Source organism: Mus musculus, chromosome 14 (genome assembly GCF_000001635.26).
Source record: "Mus musculus strain C57BL/6J chromosome 14, GRCm38.p6 C57BL/6J".
NCBI lineage: Eukaryota > Metazoa > Chordata > Mammalia > Rodentia > Muridae > Mus > Mus musculus.
The window spans coordinates 30,522,969-30,546,481 of NC_000080.6; the positions used below are offsets into that span (position 1 = coordinate 30,522,969).

Consider the following 23,513-nt stretch of genomic DNA (forward strand, 5'->3'; position numbering starts at 1 on the left):
CTTTAACTTTGTATCTTAACAAGGCTTAGTGTATATTGGTGCAAGTTCAGAAACCTGCCTTGGCAGTAGCCTCTTTCCCCAGGCATAGCCTCCTGGTGGAATAATGGCTGTAAACCTGGACTGTCATTGTAACTGCCTCTGGGGGCAGGTTACTTGGGGAATTAGTTCCCCCAATCAGTTCTGTGTTTTCCTAAGGGGTTAGCATGGGGTGAGTTCTGAGGAAGTAACAGGCAATGTTTCCTTGCCTTCTCTTCCAGAATGACTCCAGCTTCCTCAGTACGCTTCATGCAGTTTACTTGCAGGTTCTGACCAAGAACAAAGACAACCACAACCTATGACTGCAGTGAAGGCAATGTGAAGGGAGAGGGTCCGCCTCAAGACACGCAGGCTTCCTCATGGAACAGCTAAGCAGAGCATGGAGCTTGAGGAGCCTGAGAGCCTTGTCCGTAAGGATGTTTCCTAGAGACGTTCTCAGTGATGATGGAGGTTTCACTGTGCAGCATCACCAGCAAACCTTTGTTTGACAAAACAACAAGAGACCATTGTGTTGAGTGACGTGGGTGTTTTCATCAGCTACAAGCCAGTGGGTGGAATGAGGAGCCTGACTGCCGGCTTGCTTTCCAGGCCTCGGGAGGAGCCACCAGCCTTGCAGCAGAGCTCAGTGGAGCCCACGCCCTCCCTCCTCTACTCCTAGAAGAACTTAATGTCAGCTCACAGAGTAGCTTCAGGTTTTAAGGATCAGAATTTAAGTTGACTCTTTGGAAGGTATTTGTTCAAGTGAAGTATATTTTCTATGAGCACCCCGCTTGGGCCTTAAGACTTCTGGGATGTCTTTGTGTTCCGGTAAGTGTCCCTGGTCCTGCCCTGTGCAAACTCCGGTGAAGCACAGCTCTTGGGATAGGCCGGCTGGGCTCTGATGGAGGAGGCTTCACACCCTTGAAGCAGAGGCCGGGGCCACACAGATCCAGATCCTACCAGAAGGCTCCATTTTAGTGAACTCTCAGCAGTTTAAGTGTCAAGTTTGTGTGTGAAGCGCAGCCTTACTTTCCTTTTCTGTCTAAACACAGTTCAAGTTATTGTTGATTGTTTTCCTTAACACTTTGGCAAAAGGACCAGTGGACCATTCTGACAAAGCCATTCTGGTTCCATTCCTCAAATGTGCTGAGCAGTTTAAAGCTATGCAGAAAGGGAGCTGTGCTCACACTGCCTGCCTTCCTTCCTTCCTTAGTTGTAGACTCTGGAGTCAGAAAGCAAGTGTGAGACCTAGCACCTCACAGTATATCCTAGGCTGCGAGCTCTCTGGCCGCAGTCAGAACTGTAAAGATGCTTTGTGATGCTGCTATTGATCTGCCATGGTTTCTATTTATGCTTTTATGGCATGTAATGGTGTTTGGTAATATTTTAATGTAGAATTTGATTATTTCAGCAATAGTAATTTTGAGATATTCTTTGAATGAAAAGTGTCTTCGTTTCTATGATACAGGTCATTTTCTAGTATTTAACCAATTAATGCACTGCTTACTTTTCTGAGCACTATTTAATGATGGGTAAGAACCCAGTTGGCTCAACCAGCTAGCGTAAGGATTCGCTGTGAATAATGCTGACAGACGCAGCGGTCCCGCCGGGACAGTTGCTTAAGCTTTAATGGGAACTCAATCAAAGGCTCATCGATTCATTCTTTCTAGCTGAAGTTTTAGAAAATTACTTATTAATTACTTCTTTTACTTTGGTCTTAGTTTTTTAGCCTAAAGAACATTTTGATTGGCTTGTGCTGATCTCACCATGCTTCCTGGACAATGTTTCTGCTTCTAAGTTGAGTGTCTTCTCTTGTCTACCTAGTTATGTGTGAAGTGTGCAGAATTCAGGGAAGCTTAGACTTTTTCATACTAAGTTAGGGATAGTTTCATGATAGTGTGTAAATATAGCAACCAAAAATTAATTGTTCACGTGTCATCTAAGCAAGGTAAACTCATAGTGAGGTGATGAATGTTGCTGACAGTAGGAGGTGGTGGTCAGGGAGCCACAGGGCTGTTCTCATAAAGTGAACGTGCCTGTCGGCTTGATCACCCCCAAGTGTGGTCTCAGTGGACATCAGTAAACAGATGATTGAAAGCGTCTTCTCCATAGGTATGAATCTCACTGATGCTTTTGAGTGTGTGTAGTGTTATGTGAGGGTGAAGAGTGGGTACCCTAAAGAGCGTCTGCAGTCAGACCTGACACTTTCACACTTTAATCCTAGGAATGACTGTGATAAGCAGGAGAACCTCCGAGAAGGAAGGCTTCCTCAGTGTAGATACAAACTTCTGGGTGCCGAAGGGATGGAGACTTGAAGTGGGTAAACCTGTTTCAGCTCTGAGATTTATATGCTCCAAGCATTTACTTAAAATTCAGAAGCCAGAAGTTCCAGATCATGACTTCTAGGAAGCTAGGCCAGAATGAGTCCCCAGATAGCTGGGCCAAGCCTGACCATAGGTGCGGTTGGATGAGTCTGGCCTGAGAGTCAGCGCTGTTGCCTTATTCCTCATTCAGGCATATTGTCCAGACCCGCTGCTAGCTAGCCTAGCTTGCATGTTTACAGTGTCTTCTGGAACCTTAGTGTGACTGAAAGAGACGTTGGAGATACTTCTTGCTAAGTTGGCAGAATCCAGAAGACCTTATCAGGCCATTTGGTCCATCTGTATACACACCCCACCCCCTCACCCCAGTGGTCAAAGGGTCTGGGAAGAGCAGCCCAGAGTTTGTCATGCAGCGTTGTCTGGGTGTCACCGATGAGTGACACTGCTCTTTTTGTTGTAGTTAACATTATGTCTTTGAATGGGTGAACACCCCAGCTGATCCCCCAGTCCCTCTCAGGCTGCCTTGTTCCCTGTTGTTACCTCTCTGGGGCCCCGCTTGATCTACTTGACTTTGAGTGCTAAATCTCAAGTGGCCATCAGTATCAGGAAAGGCATACCCTGCAGGCTCCGTCCGGACTGTCCACAGCTAGCCCTGGACAGTGATGTTCATTCCAAACCCGTCAAGGCCTTAGCCCAGGCTTGGCTTAGATACCTAGGACCAGAGTTTGCATATGCAAACATTGGTTATATCTGTGGCCTGGATCTTCTTGTGGGAATTAATTATAAATGCCATTGAATCCACTAGTAAATAATCTTTGTAAACCATGCAGCTTTATTGCTCTCTTCCCCCAAAGAATGTCGTTTGAAATTTTCTCATTTCAGTAGTAGAGGCCGTAACTGCCATTGTAACACTGATAATGCAACATGAAACTCAAGGTGCCTACCTGCTCATACAGCGGAGTCGGCCATCATACTGCAACTCAGAGGGAAGAGAAGGAAGGGCACGGGCACAGGAGGACCCTGCGAGTCAGGCACTGAGGGGTCACAGCCTGCGTCGTCCTGTGTCCTCGTGGCACACCTACTGAGGACCATGTGTCTCTTCCTGCCTGACTTTGTTGTTCTTCAGTACCAGCATTGCCCGCCCTGTTCAAGAATCCAGAATGCTCCGGTCTGAGCAGAGCACCTTACAGTGGGCTTTGAAGGCCACTCACGAGGAGAGTTTCCATGAGGACCAGGGCCTCCAGGAGCCTGTGGGGTTTAGGTTTGGGGTTGTTTTGTTGTTTTTTTATTTCAAGTTTCAGCAGGAGAGATGTGCAATGTTTCAATAGGATTCCGATTTGACTTCACTCTTTCAAACGCTGCAATGCAATACAGATCACTTTGAAGTGGGGAAAAATGCAAAGTTGTGTTTCCCTTTTATCTGTGAATCTTTAAGACACGTGTTGTTGCTGTACGTGCTGAGTGGTCTTATTCTCTACTGCTTCGGCGTGGGGCTCCCATGACGTCATTGCACCGGGCTCTCAGCCCTTCCGGGGAGGCAAGAAGCCCCGCGCCACCTCGAGCGAAGCTTTTGTTCCGTGAGCGCAGTACCACCTCATTAACCTTTTTAGTGGTGTGGATTTTATACCATCTGTGTATGTTTGCAAATATTAAGTTATTACATGTTTCAAAATGAGCATTTTTCATCCTAAATTTTATATGTTTGCAAATATATTTTTTTAATAAAATTTCAAAACCAAGTTTTAGCACCTACTAAAAATTCTAATTGTGTTTTTTATTTAATCTGTAGAAATGGGAACTCTCAAATAAGGTGTACCTTGCCAGAGCCCTGTGCTGCTCAGGTGGAGTAAGGGCAGGGAACAAACCAGCCAACATCAAGACAACCTACATACCTGTTTTAGGCTTATGTTTCTCCAGAAAACAGCTGTTTTCTGAAGCCAGAGAAGCCAGACAGGCACACATGTTTATATGGGGCTGGGCTCTGTGGTTAAATTCTTGGTGCACAATCATAAGGACCTAAGTGCAGACCCTCAGCACCTGCCTTTTGTTCTGTTTGTCGCCAGGTTTGAAGGCATGCCTCTGTACCCCAGTGCTGGGAAGCCGCTGACTAGCCAGTTTAGACTACACACAGCTCCAGGTTCAGAGAGAGACCCTATCCCAAACAAAGTGGAAAAGTGATTTCGGAAGACAACTGCTGGCTTCCACACATGCCTACAGGCGTACATACGCAGGCGGATACCACGTGGGCAAAGGTGTGTGTAAGGAAGAGGTTTAGTGTGTCAGGTGACCACATTACAGCAATTGCAGGTTAAGATCGAAGTTGGCTTTCTTTATAACTGGAATCCTGCAATATTTAATGTTTCCTTTTTAAGTTCACCCCAGGGCTTTGTGTATTCTAAACATGCCCTAGCACTGAGCTACTCTGCAGGCACGGCGGCACACACACATGATGGCTCCCAGCACTGGGCAGGTTGAGCGTGAGATTTATGGATGAGACCTGTCTCAGGAGAGCAGAGGCAGGACGAGACCCTGAATCCAAATGGACCAGCCAGAGCTGCATAGTAAAAGCCTGCTTTGTTCTGTTATTGTTCTAAAAATCCTTTCTTCACTCCATCCTCTCCCTAACAAGTTACTCTAGAGTCTAGGTTCTTGAGTCATTGGTCTCACTGCTAGTCATTAAAAGCTAGAATTCAGCTGCAAATCCAGCTAGCTTTGGTAGAACACTTACATACACACGCACATACACACACTCATATAATGCATATACTATATAACAATGTATATTATACAGTATATTGGTGTATATTGTACATAATTATAATTAATATATTGCATAAATATATTACTAATATAATTATATAGAACATATGATATATAGACCTGTAAGTGCAGTACTTGGGAAAAAGATGCAAAAGGACCAGAAGTTGAAGGCCATCTCAAGCTCATAGCTCACTAGTAGGCTAGGCTGCAAGCTAGAGTAGCCCGCTCAGTTGCTGCTTTTCCTCTGTCAGGATACGGAGAGTGGGGTTCCTGGGGGAGGGCCCCATTGGTAAGGTGCCTACCCCACAAACAGGAGGACCTGAATTCAGAGCCCCAGCACACAGTAAAGGCCAGTAGCAGCTGCATCCCTGTGTGGGACAATGGGGGCCAGAGACTCTGGTCTCCAACAGTAAGGTGGAGGGCCGGTGAGATGGTTCCGTGAGTGCAGGCGCCTGCTCCCAAGCTTAAATGACCTGAGTGAGGGTTAATCTCCCGGTCGTTTCCCATGACGGAAGGAAAGCCAGTTCCTCCCACTGACCTCTGACCTCCACACATATAAGTGCAAGGAACCAAAAAGAATCTGCTGGGCTTGGTGGCGCACGCCTTTAATCCCAGCACTCGGGAGGCAGAGGCAGGTGGATCTCTGAGTTCGAGGCCAGCCTGGTCTACAAAGTGAGTTCCAGGACAGCCAGGAAGAGCTAGAAAAAAATAAAATAATTGAAATGAACAGCAATTGAGAAAAGCATTTGATGTCAGTCTCTAGCCCCCACACACATACACACTAACGGCTAGGTGGGAGTTTAGGTCACTGGTTTCATTGGAATATTGTGAAAAACTAAACTCAGTAGAATAAGATTTCAGAAATAAACAAGACAAGGTCAGGGGCTTCTGGAGTCTTCTGGAATGTTTTCTCTCACTGTGTGCACTATGTCTTGGTTCATGGAGTAGGTGCTGCTGGAAGTCTGACTTGAGTAAGGGCCATGTGGATCTGGGCTGTCTCGGGGCTGTCAGGAACCACTGGGCTAGAGGAGCTCAAGGCGGGGCAGTCCTGGAGGTCGATGGAGATGAAGGCAGGGAGCATGGAAGAAAGAAGCAGCCACTGGGGCTGGCGAGGTGACTCTGAGGTCATAGTATCTGTACAAGTGTGAGGACCAGAATCCTCAGGGCTGCCAGGCCGATGTGGCTGCCCCTCCTGTAACTGAGTGTTTGGAAGGCAAAGGTGGAGTCATGGCAGAGAGCTCTGTATTCAAAGGAGAGAAGAGCTGTTGGGGAAGACTCCAGTCCTGAGCCTCCACACATATGAACACACACATGTTCATGCACCCCACACCATACACAGAAGCAGGAAGCAAGCCGGGGAATGTTTCAGACAACACAACTCTTAATTCACGTGGCATGCAGAGTCCTTAAGCGGTTTCTAACCCCCTGTGAGCTTGCTGAATGGAGCGGTGCCACGCTCAGACTTTTAAAACACAATTCCACTAAAGAAAAACATTATTTAATGTTTTTATGGAACATTTTCATGTGTCTTCCGGGTGCGCATTTCTCCTTCAACTCCCCCACCCCTGAGGGATGATTGCTCCGGAAGGGGTGGAGATGGCCCATAATCAATTGACCAATCTGAAAAGGGCTCCAGAGAGTTGTGTATGAGCTGCCAAGAAACAGCTACAGGAGCCGGGCGAGGTGGCGCAAGCCTTTAATCCCAGCACTTGGGAGGCAGAGGCAGGCGGATTTCTGAGTTCGAGGCTAGCCTGGTCTACAAAGTGAGTTCCAGGACAGCCAGGGCTACACAGAGAAACCCTGTCTCAAAAAACCAAAAAAAAAAAAAAAAAAAAAGAAAGAAAAGAAAAGAAAAAGAAAAAGAAACAGCTACAGGATCTGCCTACCTCTGTCTCCCAGGTGCTACAATAAGGACAAGCACCGCCATGGCTGGCCCTTCATCCCTATAGAAAGATAATTCCCCTTTGGTATTCTGACTTGGACTTCATGGAGAACATGACCTATGGCTCTGTGCACACACAATTGTTTAACTTAGGAATAAAGTTATTTAATGATAGCATGCTTTATTTTAGCTCTCCCATTGCCTGAGCAGTTACGAAACATTTTTCCTAGAGGCCATCTGGGTCTTCACTGTGTAGCACCTCCCCTCCCTAAAGTGCTCACTGCTCAGCATCTACCTGTCCAGGGCACAACACACTTCGGTCAACCCCTGTGGTAACTGTCTTCTGGGCCAAGCAAGCATCATCTTGGGGGTTCACTGTATCCCCACCTTGCAAAATTGATCCTGGTTGGGCTTGTTAACGTTTCTTCTTCGCCCCACCTGGCCCAGGGAAACAGTATCCAGATGCTCTCTGGCACCTGCCGAGGCTGCATTTAGCCTGGGGAGAGGAGATGGAGCTTGGGGACAGGTCTGGGGAAACTAGGGCAGGGCTCCATGCACACAGCTACAGGGAAGCCCTCATCCCTCCCGAATGCTGCTTCTGTGTGCACCAGGAGAAGAGTTGCCCGCCATAGCCCTGAGTGCAGCTTCTGTGTGCACTAGGAGAAGAGTTGCCCGCATAGCCCTGAGTGCAGCTTCTGTGTGCACCGGGAGAAGAGTCGCCCGCCATAGCCCTGAGTGCAGCTTCTGTGTGCACCGGGAGAAGAGTCGCCACAGCCCTGTAAGTAACTCCTCACCTAGGCTCATCTGACCTCCGTTTGTCATTGGGACCTTGCGAGGAGGAGTAGATGTTGCTTTAAGTCTCTTTCAGGGAAGGAATGTTAGCAATGAGCTCCACCCCACCCCAGCCCCAAACCAGGTTCCGAGGCTCTAATCACCCAAACTAACCTGGGCTCGTGCCCAGAAGCACAGTGAAAAACTGGCTCCAGCCCAAGGCGTTGAGATTATTAATTAATTCTCCTGGAGGACTTTAGAGTCTTTAATAATGGGCATTGTGCTGTGGTGGCTGGAAACTCGGCACCTTTGATCGCCAGGGCTTTCCCAGGCTCTGCCTTGGAGAATGCAAAGGATCAGTGGGCAAGCAAGTGGGAGAAGCCAAGGCCACATGCCCATAGGCCGCTTGTCATTCTCTTCCCCTGAAAGACTGGAATGACAGCCATTCTGTGCTTTATAACACTGGATACCCATGCATGCATATTAACCTATCATGCTCCATGGAGAGGGCCAGACCTGTGTTAGTTCCTGGGAAGTGACATGAATAAAGATGTATTCACTTCAAGTTCACCCAGCTAGACCGGGTGGGGTAGAAGAGCCTACCCTTTTCTCTTTGGGGGTTTGTGAGACATGGAGAGGACCTCTAGATCTCTGGAATAATTGTATTTTTAAATGACTGCAGCTGTGCTGCCTGATAGGTCAATGGATAGGTTCAAAGGATCATTTTCCCTCTTGTCATTTAGAGATGAAGACGCATACTGTCGTTGAGATAACGGGGCCTACTGAGCTAGCCAAGAATGAAACGACCAGTCCTGGAACAAGTTACAGAACTGTGTCCACATCATAGCTGCAGAGCTATCCATCAGGGTGCTGGGGGCTGCCCATTGGTTGAGTGCTCACTTAGCATACAGGAAGCCCTGTGGTCAATCTCTGCACTACATAAACAAGGCACATGTGACACACTTGTGGTCCCAGAAGAGAGAAGGTGCAAACAAGAAGTTAATAACCAGTGTTCAGGGTTCAAGGTTATATAGAGAGTTCAAGGCTAGCCTGGGCTACACAAATCTCTACACCAAAGAAAAGGAAAAAATAGCCGGTAAGTGGTGGCACACACCTTTAATGCCAGCACTCCCCAGGTGGAGGGTGGGCAGCCTCTGTGGGCTCTGCTCAGGGGCCATCCTATACACGGCTGGGCTGGGCATGAGTGGAGTTACTCACAGGGCTCTTAGGGGCAGGGTAGGGAGAGAGAGATCTTCATACTTGCCAGGCAAGACTTGACTTCGGAAATTACAAGGTACGATGACTTGGCACCTTTGCTGTATGTTCAAGGACAGCAGTGCTGGGATGGGCTTACGGGATGACTCAGAGGGCCAGCCACAGTCTGGACATGTGAGGTTCTGCCTGGAGCAGCCCTCTCTCACTGAAACAAGGTGCTAGCTGCAAGCAACACATGTGTGCGCATGCGTGTGTGAGTAAAGCATGAAAGCCCTGAAAAAGTTTACCCAGTGGGAAACAGATGGCAGATGATTGATCTTTCTTTTTCTGTACCAGGATTAATCCAGGGGCAGAAAGAAAAGGGATAGCTTGGGAATGAAGGTTTTTTTCTTTCTTCTTCTTCTTTTTTTTTTTTTGTTGTTGTTGTTTTTTTGTTTGTTTGTTTTTTGAGACAGGGTTTCTCTGTGTATCCCTGGCTGTCCCGGAACTCACTCTGTAGACCAGGCAGGCCTTGAACTCAGAAATCCGCCTGCCTCTGCCTCCCAAGTGCTGGGACTAAAGGCATGCGCCACCACTGCCCAGTGGAACACAGGTTTCTAATCCCAGCATTTAGGAGGCTGAGGCAGGAGGATTAAGCGTTCAAGGATAGCCTAGGATCTGTAACAAGACCCTGTCCCACTGGGCATGGTGGCGCACGCCTTTAATCCCAGCACTGGGAAGGCAGAAGCAGGCGGATTTCTGAGCCAGCCTGGTCTACAGAGTGAGTTCCAGGACAGCCAGGGATACACAGAGAAACCCTGTCTCAAACACCCCACCCACCCCCCACAAAAAAAAGACCCTGTCCCAAATATAGGCCCTACAGTAAATGGGCACTGCGAGATTTATTCAGAGAGTGGGCCCATCCACCTGGAGGCCAGCAAGTTGGAACCACGTCAGACTGCGGGACTCTCAGCACTGAAGCTCTTCTTCACAGAGAAACTTTTTCCTATCTATCCTCTCTTGTGAGTCACCGGAGCGTCCGGGGTATAACCACATCTACAAAATACCAGCACGGCCACACCTGAGTTAGTGTTTCATTGCATAACTGGGAACTACAGACTAGCTAACTTAGCTCTTTCAACTGACCACAGTCACACATGCACACACATAAACATGAACAAACATGCACACACACACACGCATACAGGCACATATGACTATTAACATGCACATACACACATATGCATGCACACACAATTGTAAACACATGTGAGGTTTTTTTTTTTAAGATTTATTTAAGTACACTGTAGCTATCTTCAGACACTCCAGAAGAGGGCGTCAGATCTTGTTACAGATGGTTGTGAGCCACCAAGTGGTTGCTGGGATTTGAACTCCAGACCTTCAGAAGAGCAGTTGGATGCTCTTACCCACTGAGCCATCTCACCAGCTCCCCACATGTGAGTTTTAAAATTACATTTATTTATGCATGTGTGTCCAGGCCACAACACACGTGTAAAGAGTCATTCCAACACTTGACCTTGTAGTCCTGGAGATGGAACATTGGTGGGCAGGCTTGAGAGCAAACTCCTTTACCTCCTGCTGCAGCTGTCTGGGTCCAGTAACACTTTCTAAGCTATAAGGAATACGATTATAGCATAGTGGTAAAGCTCTCGCCTAGATTCTCAAAAGCCCTAGTCCTAGCACCATAAAATAGAAAAAGCAAGAAATGTCAAAGCCTCCCTGAGATTTCCCTCTGTGCATACTCTGTTGAAAGCAGCGATGGGGCTGGTGAGATGGCTCAGCAGTTAAGAGCACTGACTGCTCTTCTGAAGGTCATGAGTTCAAATCCCAGCAACCATATGGTGGCTCACAACCATATGACTCCCTCTTCTGGAGTGTCTGAAGACAGCTACAGTATACTTACATATAATAAATAAATCCTTAAAAAAAAAGAAAAAAAGAAAGCAGCGATGATCCTGTACAAAGGCTGACAAGGGCCTGGAAACCCTGAAGTGCTTAGGGCTGGGCTTGCAGCTCAGGTAGAATGCTTACCCAGCAAGTACAAAGATCAGACTTTGCTCTCCAGCACGAGAGGGGCTGGGGCAAGAAAAGAAGTAAAAAGAAACCAAGATCCTCATGTATCATTGGTGAGGTTACAAAATGTTAGCCACTTTGCAGAACAGGTGAGAAGCTTTTCAAATGATAAAAAAAACTACAAGAGCAGCCTGGTTTGGGGATAGGGGTTCACCCCTGTAACCTCTGCACTGGAGGGTGAAGGCAAGAGTCTGAGAAAAGGAAAAAACAACGGTCATATGAGTCAAAGATTTCATTCCTGGGCATGCACCCAAAAGAACTGGAAACATGCCCGCCCTCATGGACAGACAGACAGACAATCTTCCTGTCAGCATTTAACCCAGAGTTCACAGCAACAAGGCAGCACAAGTTGAGACCCTCAAAAAAGCTAACCCATGCACGCTGTGCTCTGCAAGGACCTAGATGACATCATTCTGAGTGACAGCAGCCAGACTAAAGCCCACGTTGTCCATGTAGTCTTTGCGTAACATATTCAGAAAAGGTAACTACAGAGATGAAGAGAAACGATGGCCACGCAGGCGGTGTGTGTGGTGGGGGAGAAGTAGAGGGTAGGTAGCTGCTAAGGGCCCAAGGCTCTTGGGGTGGGCGGGGAAAGGGAGTATAGAAGGATCTTAAGAAAGAGCAAGGATGATTGCACGATCCATAAACATCCCTGTGAGATACTGAGTTCAAATCCCAGCAACCACAGTTCTGTTCTTTACAGCAACACTACAGGAGGGCCAGTGAGACGGCTCAGTGGGTAAACGCTGCCAAGCCTGACAACCTCAGTGGGTCTGTGCGAGCCACATGCTGGAATGAGACAGCAGCATACCTATCCCCCACCACCACCATTGTCACAATTTTTTAAACTAAAAATCTATTAATAAACCAAGTAGTAGTGGCATATGCCTTTAATCCCAGCACTCAGGAGGCAGAAGTAGGCAGATCTCTGAACTGGAGGCCAGCCTGGTCTACAGAGTGAGTCCCAGGACAGCCTGGGCTACACAGAGAGACCCTATCTCAAAATACTTTTAAAAATAAAACAAAAAACAAACAAACAAAAATCCCCACTAATTATTTTTTAGAAATACATGATTTCTTTGTGGCTTTTCATGTCATCCTTGCATAGGCCATGGTAACCTCTATAGTGTTTGATTTTAGTGCAGTGCTGAGAAAGCAAGAACATTCTTTAAGATTTATTTCATGGGTGGGTGGGTATGGGGGACTTTTGGTATAGCATTGGAAATGTAAATGAGCTAAATACCTAATAAAAAATGGAAAAAAAAAAAACAAAAAAAAGATTTATTTCATGTATGTGACTACACTGTGGTTCTCTTCAGACGCACCAGAAGAGGGCATCAGATCCCATTACAGATGGTTGTGAGCCACCATGTGGTTGCTGGGAATTGAACTCAGGACCTCTGGAAGAGCAGTCAGTGCTCTTAGCTGCTGAGCCATCTCTCCAGACCATGAGCACTATTCTTAAAGATTTCCTTTGGGTCCAGCAAGTTGATGAAGTGGGTAGAGACACGTGCTATGCAAACCTGGGATCCTGAATTCCATCTTGGAATCCTCACAGTAGAAGCAGAGAACCAGGTCTTATCTCTCTCTCCTCTCTTCTCTCTCTCTCTCCCCCCACAAATAAATAATAAATAAATATACATAAGTTTCTACTTGGATTTAAAACATAAAGATCCCATCCCCCTTGATAGCAGCTGAGTTTGTTCTAATGAGGTGACTTAGGGCCGAGCCCCAGACAACTTCAGGTGTGGGAAAACAAATGATTTCAAGGTTAAAGGTTAGAACTTTCAGCCCCATCCACCTCTCCTCTTGGAAGTGAAGAGGAGGCTGGACAGCAAGCTCTGCCACATCTCTTAGGAGCTGAGGTGATGGAGTTCAGTGACAGAATGCTTGCCTGCCATTCATGGGGTCCTGGGATCTATCCCAGCAGCACAAAAACAAGTAACGCTCTTTTAAAAAACAAAACAAACAAACAAACAGAACAGAACCTTTCTATATAGCTTTAGCTGACTTAGAATAAGCTATAAGGACCAGCCTGGCCTTGAACTCAAAAATATCTTTGTGAATACTTCTTTTGTTTTATTTTTTGAGATAGGGTCTCTCAAGGTAGTTCTGGCTATCCTAGAACTCATTATGTAGACCAGACTGGCCTCAAACTACAGAAATCCGTCCTGCTGCCTCTGGCTCCCAGATGCTGCCCCACCACACCTGGCTTTGCCTGAATGCTCTGGAGAGCTGGGGCGGTAGCTCACTTAGCACAGTTTCCTGGCATGCATGGAAGCCCTGGTTATGAGCCCCAGAACCACATAAACCAGGCATGGCGTTGTACTCTCGAGGGAGAGATAAGAAATCAGAAAGCCAAGATCACCCTTGACTACATAGAGAACTTGAAACCATCCTGGGTTACCTGAGACCCTGCCTCAAACAAAATTAAATAAGGGCTGACCTGACAATCTGGGTTTCATATTCAGAACCCACATGATGCTGGAATCAACTCCACAAAGTCCTCTGATTGCCACATTATCCTCCACATACGCAAACACACACACACACACACATACACACACACATCTTGTGCATAGAAACATGCAAATAACTGAGCAGTGGTGGTGCACACCTTTAATCCCAGCTCTCAGGAAGTAGAGCCAGGTGGATCTCTGAGTTCAAGGCTAGCCTGGTCTGCAGAGTAAGTTCCAAGATAACCAGGGAACATGGTGAAACCTATTTTAAAGAAAGAAAAAAAGAGAGAAAGAGAGAAAGAGAGAGAGAAAGAAGAAAGAAAGAAAGAAAGAAAGAAAGAAAGAAAGAAAGAAAGAAAGAAAGAAGATAGGAAGGAAGATAGGAAGGAAGATAGGAAGGAAGAAAGAGAGAGAGAGAGAAAGAAAGGAAGAAAGAAAGAGCCTTTAAAAAAATGAGTAAATTTTTAAATAAATGCCCTTGAACAAGATTTGCTGAATTTCTAGGTTGCTGAACACATGGATACTGAAAGTGGTACCTCCTAGAGAGGGCATGGGACCTTTGTACCCCAGACTCCTGACCTTGCCCTGTCCATCTCCCAAGCTGGTGTTCATCCTTTATTACAAAAGGACGAATGGAAGCAGAGAGTTTCCTTGAGTGTGAGCCAGTCTAGTAAGTCAGTCCATCACTGGAAAGGATCACTGGTTGGCCGGAGGTTCTGGAAATCCAGACTCGTGAATGGAGTGGCCTAGGATTGAGCCTCAACCTGTGAGATCAGACATTCCCTCTCAGTAGACAGAGTCAGAGCCAGACTGAATTCCAGAAGCCCAGCTGGTGTGGGATGACGAATTGCTGTTGGGAAAAACTCTACCATCCATCACGGTGACCAGTGGCCATTGAGGCACGGGAAGAACTCTGAGGATAGGGAAACGCCTTGCACGGATAACCCCCCGCAACCCCCCTTGTATTTAGTATACTCCAAATCACTGAATTGTACACCCCCGGCCCATAGCGATCTCAGTGCCACCTGGACTGAATGAAAACGCGTCTGGAAAAAAAAAAAAAAAAAAAAAAAAACAATAAAATAAAATAAAATCAAAACCCAAGGGTGATTCTCACGGTGTGTTTGCTATATCTCAACAAGATTGTGGTTTAAGGGGGCTGGTGAGATGGCTCAGCGGTTAAGAGCACTGACTGCTCTTCCAAAGGTCCCGAGTTCGAATCCCAGCAACCACATGGTGGCTCACAACCATCCATAATGAGATCTGACGCCCTCTTCTAGTGTGTCTGAAGACAACTACAGTGTACTTACATATAATAAATAAATCTTTAAAAAAAAAAAAAAAAAAAAAAAAAAAAAGATTGTGGTTTAAAACAGAACAACAGAAAGAGTCAGCAAAGGAACAAGGAGGATGCGCGAGAGCCACGTATGCCTGGGTGGGCTGGCCCCGGCCGGGGTAAGCAGCTGCAACAATTCTCCCTTAGGCCAGATTCCCTTTCACTGCTCTTGCCTCCCTGCCACGGGGCTGCCCTGGATGCTGCACAGGGTCCAGAGCCTGCAGATGCCCTAGAGCAGAAACTCTGTAAAATTCCCAATTTTCCCCTCATTCCATTGCTTGCTGGCCACGTGTGTCAACTTGACACAAACTAGAGTCATTGGGGAAAAGAGAACCTTAATTTAGAAAATACCTCCACTAAATGGCTGTGGACATGTCCGTAGGGTGTTGTTGTTGTTGTTGTTGTTGTTACTGTTATTGATTGGTGTAAGAGAGCCCAGTCCACTGTGGGCAGTACCATTCCCGAGCAGATGATCCTGGATAGTTTAAGAGAGCAAATTGAGCAAGCCTGGGAGCAAACCAGTAAGAGCTCGCCTGTGACTGCTCTTCAGTTCCCGCTTCCAGGTCCCTGCTTTGAGCTCCTCCTGCCTTGGCTTCCCTCCGTGACTGACTATGATCAGGATGTCATGGTCTTTAACACAGCAATAGAAACCTAAAGAGGATGTAGCTTCAATAACTTCCCTGAACCTCCATCCCACTGCTTGAAGAGAGTATTGTCTGAACACACTGACAGATGGCCCAGTGGTATTTGCTTCTCCCAGATGGAAAGAGCCACCACCCACCCACCCACCCCCAACCCTCGGGCTCTGACCTAGCACACAGAGTCTGACACAAAAGGAGACACCAACCTTTGTTATAATGAGCATTTTGTGGAATATCCATCTTACAGATGCAACGAATCTGAGATCCAGTGATGGTCAAAGAGCCATCCAACACTGAGGGGGATTTGGGTCCCTGTCTTTGAGATCCTTTCTCACTCAGGATGGGACCTCACCAGTTAGAGGCAAAGGTGACTAAGTCAGCAAAACCAGCTTTCCTGGAGAGCTCTTTGCCAAACCAGAGTTCTAAGAGGATGGCCAACCTCTAACCCAGTGGCTTCTTGAGTAGGGCTCTGGTTCATAAAACATCTCACCAGGACAAAGATATATGAAAAGCAGAAAGCAATCCAAACTTCCCTGATCACAACACAGCCTTGTGATTAGACAGTGCACACCTACTTAATATCTTTGTGGCCTGTGACATAAAAGGCTTAGCTGGTAAAGCTTGCTTGTCACCAAACCTCACCACCCGAGTTTAATCCCCTGGGTTCACATGGTTGAAGGACAGCACTGACTTCTGCAAGCTGACCTTTGACCTCTACCTCGCTTGCATGCCCCCCTCCTACACACACACCAAATTAGTTAATATAATAATTTTTATGCTGTCTTTGAGGAATTTTTAAATGCTAGGGGAAAAATAAGAGAAATCGTATGTTCTGATGATCTTGATAATTTTTTTAAAAAGCCATAATAACAGTGACTATCCATTTTCAGCCTCCCATGGCCAGCACAGAGGCATAGGTATCCCAACCTCACATGACCATCAGAGAGGCAACCCTATTCTGCAGCAATTCCTTGGTTCAGCCTAAAAACCAAAAAGCAGTATTTGTCAAATGGACAGGTTAATAGTCATCCTCTTTGTGTGAAATTATATATGATTTTAGTTTACTTAAGAGTTTTCTATATTCCCTGAGTATGCATGGTTTTGTTTTCTGTAATGAACCCAGGACCTTGTGGGAGCTAAGGAAGCAATCTATCCCTGAGCTACAAATTCAGTCTTTACATTTTTTTTAAGGCCAGAATGTCCTTGAACTTTCTTTTATTCATTTTTGAGATGATCTCACTATGTTGCACAGGCTGGCCTAGAACTCACTACATAGCATAGGCTGGCCTTGAACCTGCTATAATCCTCTTGTCTCATCCTCCAAATGCTGGGACTATAAGCATCTGCCATCATACATGGCTCTCTGCCCTTAGTTTTTTTTTTTTTTCTTTTGCTATTACACACCTGTGATCCAGCACTTAAGGAGAGATGAAGGCAGGGGCTGGAGAGATGGCTCAGAGGTTAAGAGCAATGATTGCTCTTCCGGAGGACCTGAGTTCAGTTCCCAGCCACATCACCATGCTCATAACCATCTATGATGGCATCCGGTGCTCTCTTCTGGCCTAATAAATAAATCCTTAAAAATTAAAGGAGATGAGGTATGACAGTAAAGTGTCCAAGGTCACCTTGCTGAGTTCAACGCTAGCCTGAGTTACCTGAGACACTATCTCAAAATAATAATTATACTGGCTGGTTTTGTATGTCAACTTGACACAGGCTGGAGTTATCACAGAGAAAGGAGCTTCAGTTGGGTAAATGCCTCCACGAGATCCAGCTGTAAGGCATTTTCTCAATTAGTGATCAAGGGGGAAAGGCCCCTTGTGGGTGGGACCATCTCTGGGCTGGTAGTCTTGGTTCTATAAGAGAGCAGGCTGAGCAAGCCAGGGGAAGCAAGCCAGTAAAGAACATCCCTCCATGGCCTCTGCATCAGCTCCTGCTCCCTGACCTACTTGAGTTCCAGTTCTGACTTCCTTTGGTGATGAACAGCAGTATGGAAATGTAAGCCGAATAAACCCTTTCCTCCCCAACTTGCTTCTTGGTCATGATGTTTGTGCAGGAATAGAAACCCTGACTAAAGCCGGGAGTGGTGGCACATGCCTTTAATCCCAGCACTCGGGAGGCAGAGGCAGGCAGATTTCTGATTTCGAGACCAGCCTGGTCTACAAAGTGAGTTCCAGGACAGCCAGGGCTATACAGAAAAACCCTGTCTCGAAAAAACAAAACAAAACAAAAAACAAAAACCAAAAACAAAACAAAAAAAAAACCCTGACTAAGACAATAATAATAATAGTAGTAGTAATATTTTTTTTGTGAACCGGGTCTTACTAAGTTGGAGACCAAGAAGGCCTCAAATATCAGAAACTGCAGGTCTGGTTTTATTTTTCAGGTTTTTACACTAAATATATCTTAGTTTTATAATAAGAAATTTCAGAGTTTTATTTTTTATATAATTTCATCCAAGAGAAATGAGAGGTGTTCGCAGCGCTGAAGAGAGCTGTCCAGTGAGTAAGAGCACTTGATGCTCTTGCAGAGGAGAGGCCTCTGCATCATGGTTCCGTTCTCAGCACCCACATAGTAGCTCACAACCCTCTGTGTAGCTCCAGTTCCAGGGATCCAATTCCTACTTCTGCTGGTCTCTTGGACACCAGGTACACATGCAGTACACATACATACACACATGTAGTACACATACATACACACATGCAGTACACATACATACACACAGGCAGTACACATACATACACACAGGCAGTACACATACATACACACAGGCAGTACACATACATACACACATGCAGTACACATACATACACACAGGCAGTACACATACATACACACATGTAGTACACATACATACACACATGTAGTACACATACATACACACAGGCAGTACACATACATACACACATGCAGTACACATACATACACACAGGCAGTACACATACATACACACAGGCAGTACACATACATACACACATGTAGTACACATACATACACACAGGCAAAGCACTCATACACATCAAATAAAATAAATTTGTTTTGAGAGAGAGAGAGAGAGATCCCAAAAATGCCTCTGTGGGGAAATATTGGTTTAGGGAGAGCAGTAGATTTATTAGCCAGCCTACAAGCCTGCTCACTGTAAGGTACCATGGGTCCAGTGCTAGGCACTTACCCCATAAAGACTCATCCCAGGGCCATGCTGGCCAGGAGCCCTGGCAATGTGTCAAAGGCCATAGCCATGGAGATTGGCTTCAGTACAAGGGCTGTGCTGGCTTAGGGCTCACAGCACCCAGCTGAGGCATGCCCTGGGAGTGCACACACGGGTCCAGGGCTGCCAAAGCAATGCCAGCTCTGTCACTCAGGAACGCAGCTGCTGGAGGCCATTCACGCCTCATCGGTGCCCACTCGGTAGATGGTGGATGGTGAACGGCAGATGTGTCGGGGCACATCAGGGTAACTTCACCCTGAGCTGCATCCGGACGAATGGCCAAACGAGGGCAGGGTCACATCCACAGCCCGAGGCTCTGCTCTCTACCCCAAACATCCTAGGCAGCAGCCTGGCTTATGAAACAGGGCACAGCTTTACATAATCATGGGGAACGGAAAGCGCATGTTGACGAAGGCCCCTAACCTCAGCAGTAGATTTTTCAAGATGGAATTTTCTTTTGCTTTCTTCGGATGATAAAAGCCAATTGTGGTCATTGCCACCAAATCCCTGAAAGAAAAAAAAAAAGTAATGGATGAAGAAGAAATTGTAAGTCTCTCAGTCCCACCCTTCCGAATCTCTCTAGGCTGTGAGCCTGTACTTGCAGCAGTTCTGAGTCTATGTGAATCAGGCACATACACACATGCATGCACACACACAAATACACATGCATGCTTCAATTTTTTACTACATTTGTGTAGTGAGAATTCTAGAACTTTGGTTTCCTTTTTTAAAAATAAATTTATGCATATGACTACAGTGTAGCTGTCTTCAGTCAGACACACCAGAAGAGGGCATCAGATCCCATTACAGATGGTTGTGAGCCACCCTGTGGTGGCTGGGAATTGAACTTACGACTTCTGGAAGAGCCGTCAGTGCTCTTAACCACTGAGCCATCTCTCCAGCCCTAGATTTGGGTTTCTTTAAAAACAGAGAAATAGCCGGGGGCTGATGAGATGGCTCAGCTGGTAAGAGCACTGATTGTTCTTCCGAAGGTCCTGAGTTCAAATCCCAGCACCCACATTGTGGCTCACAGCGCCCTTTTCTGGTGTGTCTAAAGACAGCAACAGTATACTTAATAATAATAATAAATAAAATCTTAAAGAAAAGAAAAAAGAAAGAAAGAAATAGCCAGGCAGTGGTGGCACACACCTTTAATCCCAGCACTTGGGAGGCAGAGGCAGGCAGATTTCTCAGTTCAAGGCCAGCCTGGGCTACGAGTGAGTTCCAGGGCAGCCAGAGCTACACAGAGAAACCCTGTCTCGAAAAACAAACAAACAAACAAACCAAAAAAAAAAAACCCACAGAAAAATTGTAAAAATATGTTTTTGTTTTATTCCCAGGTGTGGAATATGGGCTGTTTCGGACTGTCCACAGCACCTGACAACGATTTGCCTCGCGCTCTAGCAGAGGTGTGGTTTTGCCAGCTGGAAATAGTTTCTGCAATTGTGAGAGGTTTTTGAATTCTGGGAGCTTTTCAAAGGGTTTATAAATGCTACGGCCCTGAGAGGTGGGATTGGTTGTGGTTCGTTAGTGGTTACACTCAATGAAGAAACAAGAACAAATAAATTAGATTGAAGAATTCGTACGCAACCCCACTCCCCAATCCTTCTTTCTCTCCTGTCTAGTGATAGGGATGAAACCAGGGGGATAAAGGGTGGGAAAAAAAGAACTGACAAAGTATCAAATTCCAGCTTGCTCGCTCTCTCTCTCCCTCCTCGTGTGTGTGGCAGGGAGAACTTCTTTGCTTTCACCATGAGTCTTAGGCCTCTCACTCAGGCTTGGCAGCAAGCACTCACTGAATCATCCATTTAAGTACTTTTTAAAAAAGATGTATTTATTTCATTTATATGAGTATACTGCCGCTGTCTTCAGACATACCAGAAGGGGGCATCAGATCCCATGACAGATGGTTGTGAGCCATCATGTGGTTGCTGGGATTTGAACTCAGGACCTCTGGAAGAGCAAGCAGTCAGTGCTCTTAACCGCTGAGCCATCTCTCCAGCCCGCTTTTTAAAAAAAGAAGGATTTTATTTTGAAACAGGGTCTCACTGGGTAGCCCTGACTGTCTTGAACTTACTGTGTAGACTGTGTAGACCAGGCTGGCCTCCAACACAGAGATCCCCCTGCCTGTACTGGGATAAAAAGTGTGCACAACCCTCTTGGTTTTGATGAACCTGCTTTTCTGGCCCTTGCTATGATTCTGGTAATGGTGTGCAATGGATGTCTCAGCTCCCCACCTCCACCGCACCCCTGTAACCCATCCCCAACCTTCAGTCCTCCTGTCTCGACCTCGTAAGTGCTGAGATTACAGGTGTGTGCTAGCTCTCTGGAGCCAGCAAAACACTGAGCTCAGGGCTGTCCAGCCTCACCACCCGACATCTGAGCAGGCTGACTGCCAGAATTCCCAAAACCCCAACGCAATTGCCTGAGGGTCTTGTCACCCACCAATGCAAAGTCCTGGACCCAACTCCATAGAGACAGGTCAGAAGTTACATAGTGAGGTCAAGTAAAGGTCGGTCACCTCTGCTGGGGCCACCGAGGAGCAACATTTCCACATGGGTCATTCTGCTCTCTATTCCCCAGTCAGGGTGCTTTAGAAAGAGTTTTCTCAAGAGGGTTGGAGCCAGGCATAGCAGAATATGCCTATAACCCAGGAGGTTTGAGGAGTTTAAAGGCCAGCCTGGGCTACATACTGAGAGCCTGTTTTTAAAAAGAAACAACTTAGTAGGTTCGGTCTTCACTTTGGCCCCAGTCTCTGCCCACTACCACCACAGATGCTTCTATAGGGGGAGCACCCCTCAGGGCCACCTCTTAGCACAGGGTTCTGGGTCAGAGGGTGTGAGCTCTGCCAGGTCTTGGCCGAGAAAGCCTGAGCCTCCACGTCTGCGGTTCTAGTTGAGGCTGGTAGCAGGCGGTTGGGCTCTGTCTTTACCCAGGGCCTCAGCCAAGGCACTGAGGCTTTGCAGGAGGCCAGGAAGAAGTGTGACAATGGCAGCACTCTGCTGAGGGGAGAACAAAACGAGGGGTTGTGAGGAGAAGAGGCTGGGTATCCAAGAGCATCAGAGACGAGTTATAGCTGGCTAGCGGGTTGTTCGTGTCCTCTCAGAGTGTATGTGAAAGTCTGTGAGGGTGAGGACGTGTGAGCCAGTGTTTGACAAGTGTCAGAGAATGTGAGAGAAGGTGGAGTGTGTGTGTGTGTGTGTGTGTGTGTGTGTGTGTGTGTGTGTCTTAGTTACAGTTTCCATGGCTATGAAGAGACACACCATGACCAAGGCAAGTCTCATAAGGACAAGGTTTAATTGGGGCTGGCTTACAGGTTCTGAGGTTCAGTCCATTATCAAGGCAGGAGCATGACAGTATCCAGGCAGGCATGGAAATGGAGAAACCCAAAGTTCTACATCTTGATCACAGACAGGAAAAGGCTGGTAACCACGTGGCTAGAAGGAGGGTCTCAAAGCACATCCCCACAGTGGCGCACATCCTCCAACAAGGCCACACCTCCTAATAGTGCTACTCACTGGTCCAAAAGTATTCAAACTACTATGAAGAGCATGTGTGAGTGTGAGTGAGTGTGAGAGTGTGAGAGTATGTACGTGTCAAATCTGCCTCCAGCCTGGTCCAAGTGTAACATTTTGCCACACTGACTGCCTGGCCCAGGCTAACAGAGCAGTGCCAAAATTTCCTGCTGAGGTGAACTCAGAGCCCTGTTGTTCCATATTTCATTCCATCATTCCAGGCAACCTTTCCTATCCATCATCACTGTCCAAGTGATACCCTATATAGCCATGCCAATAGCAATGCCATGGTGGGTGCCACCTCTCCGCACCCCTAGTAGCCTCCCAGTACATTCTGGTAGCCATGGAGGTCCCAGGAGGCAGCTGAGGGGGCATTAGGTTATGAGCACTTGCACTCTAAGGGTGGCTGCCCTTTGTGGGAGGTCCTGTTTAGGACTAGAGGGACAGCTCACTTCAGTGTGTGGCTCTGCTCTCAGGTTGCCACGCCCTTTGCTGTCACCTGATGCTGGCATCAGGACATCTGTGCTACTTCCTACCTTCCAACAGAGCACCTTTGTGTCTCAAGGCGGACAGGTTAGAATGGAGGGCATGAGCTGAAACAACCAGGTTCCTCCCTGGGGCATCTCCTCACACCTCTCTTTGGGTGCAGTTCTGACACTTGCTGGCTCTGTTACCTCAGGCACTTTACAGTAATACTTTCATTTCAGTGGCACTTAGTGAGTCCCTACTATGTACAAGAGGTCATTGTAGTCTTCAGGGGTAGAGCTAGAGGCTAGAGCTCTGCTCCTCCTATTCTTCTAGAACTGACATAAGATATTTGGTAGTGCATGCCTTTAATCCCAGCACTCCGGATGCGGAGGCAAATGAAACTATGGGAGTCTGAGGCCAAGGCTGGTCTACAATGTGAGTTATAGGTCAGTTGAGGCAACATACAATGAGAGAGAGAGAGAGAGAAAGAGAGAGAGAGAGAGAGAGAGAAGAGAAGAGAAGAGAAGAGAAGAGAAGAGAAGAGAAGAGAAGAGAAGAGAAGAGAAGAGAAGAGAGAATGCACCTAGAATGGCAGTCCCTGCCTCAGACCCTGACAATGAGAAACACCCATAGAAGGGCTTTACTGGCTCGGGGTCCACCAGGGACAAACCACTGGGTAGGAATCAAAGCTCTCAGTCCTCTGGCTCAGCTTTCCCTACACTGGGAGGAAGGTGGATACCACCATGCACAGCTGAGTTTTGTGTTGTTGCATATGTGCTTCTGTGAGTGCATGTGTGTAGAGGCCAGAGAACCTCAGGTGTCACACTTCAGGTGTCACTCCTCCTGTGC

The 23,513-nt window shown here is 46.8% G+C and overlaps 1 protein-coding gene across 3 annotated transcripts in view; it reads left to right on the forward strand.

Moving 5' to 3' along the window:
* Positions 1–4,088, forward strand: part of Dcp1a (decapping mRNA 1A) — a 47,571-nt gene extending 43,483 nt beyond the window's left edge. For all 3 annotated transcript variants that reach the window (XM_006519655.4, XM_006519656.3, NM_133761.3), the window contains one exon: positions 258–4,088. In XM_006519655.4, coding sequence (XP_006519718.1) covers positions 258–338 — 81 coding nt within the window. In that variant the 3' untranslated portion in view covers positions 339–4,088. The remainder of the gene's footprint in view (positions 1–257) is intronic.
* Positions 4,089–23,513: the final 19,425 nt, after the last annotated feature.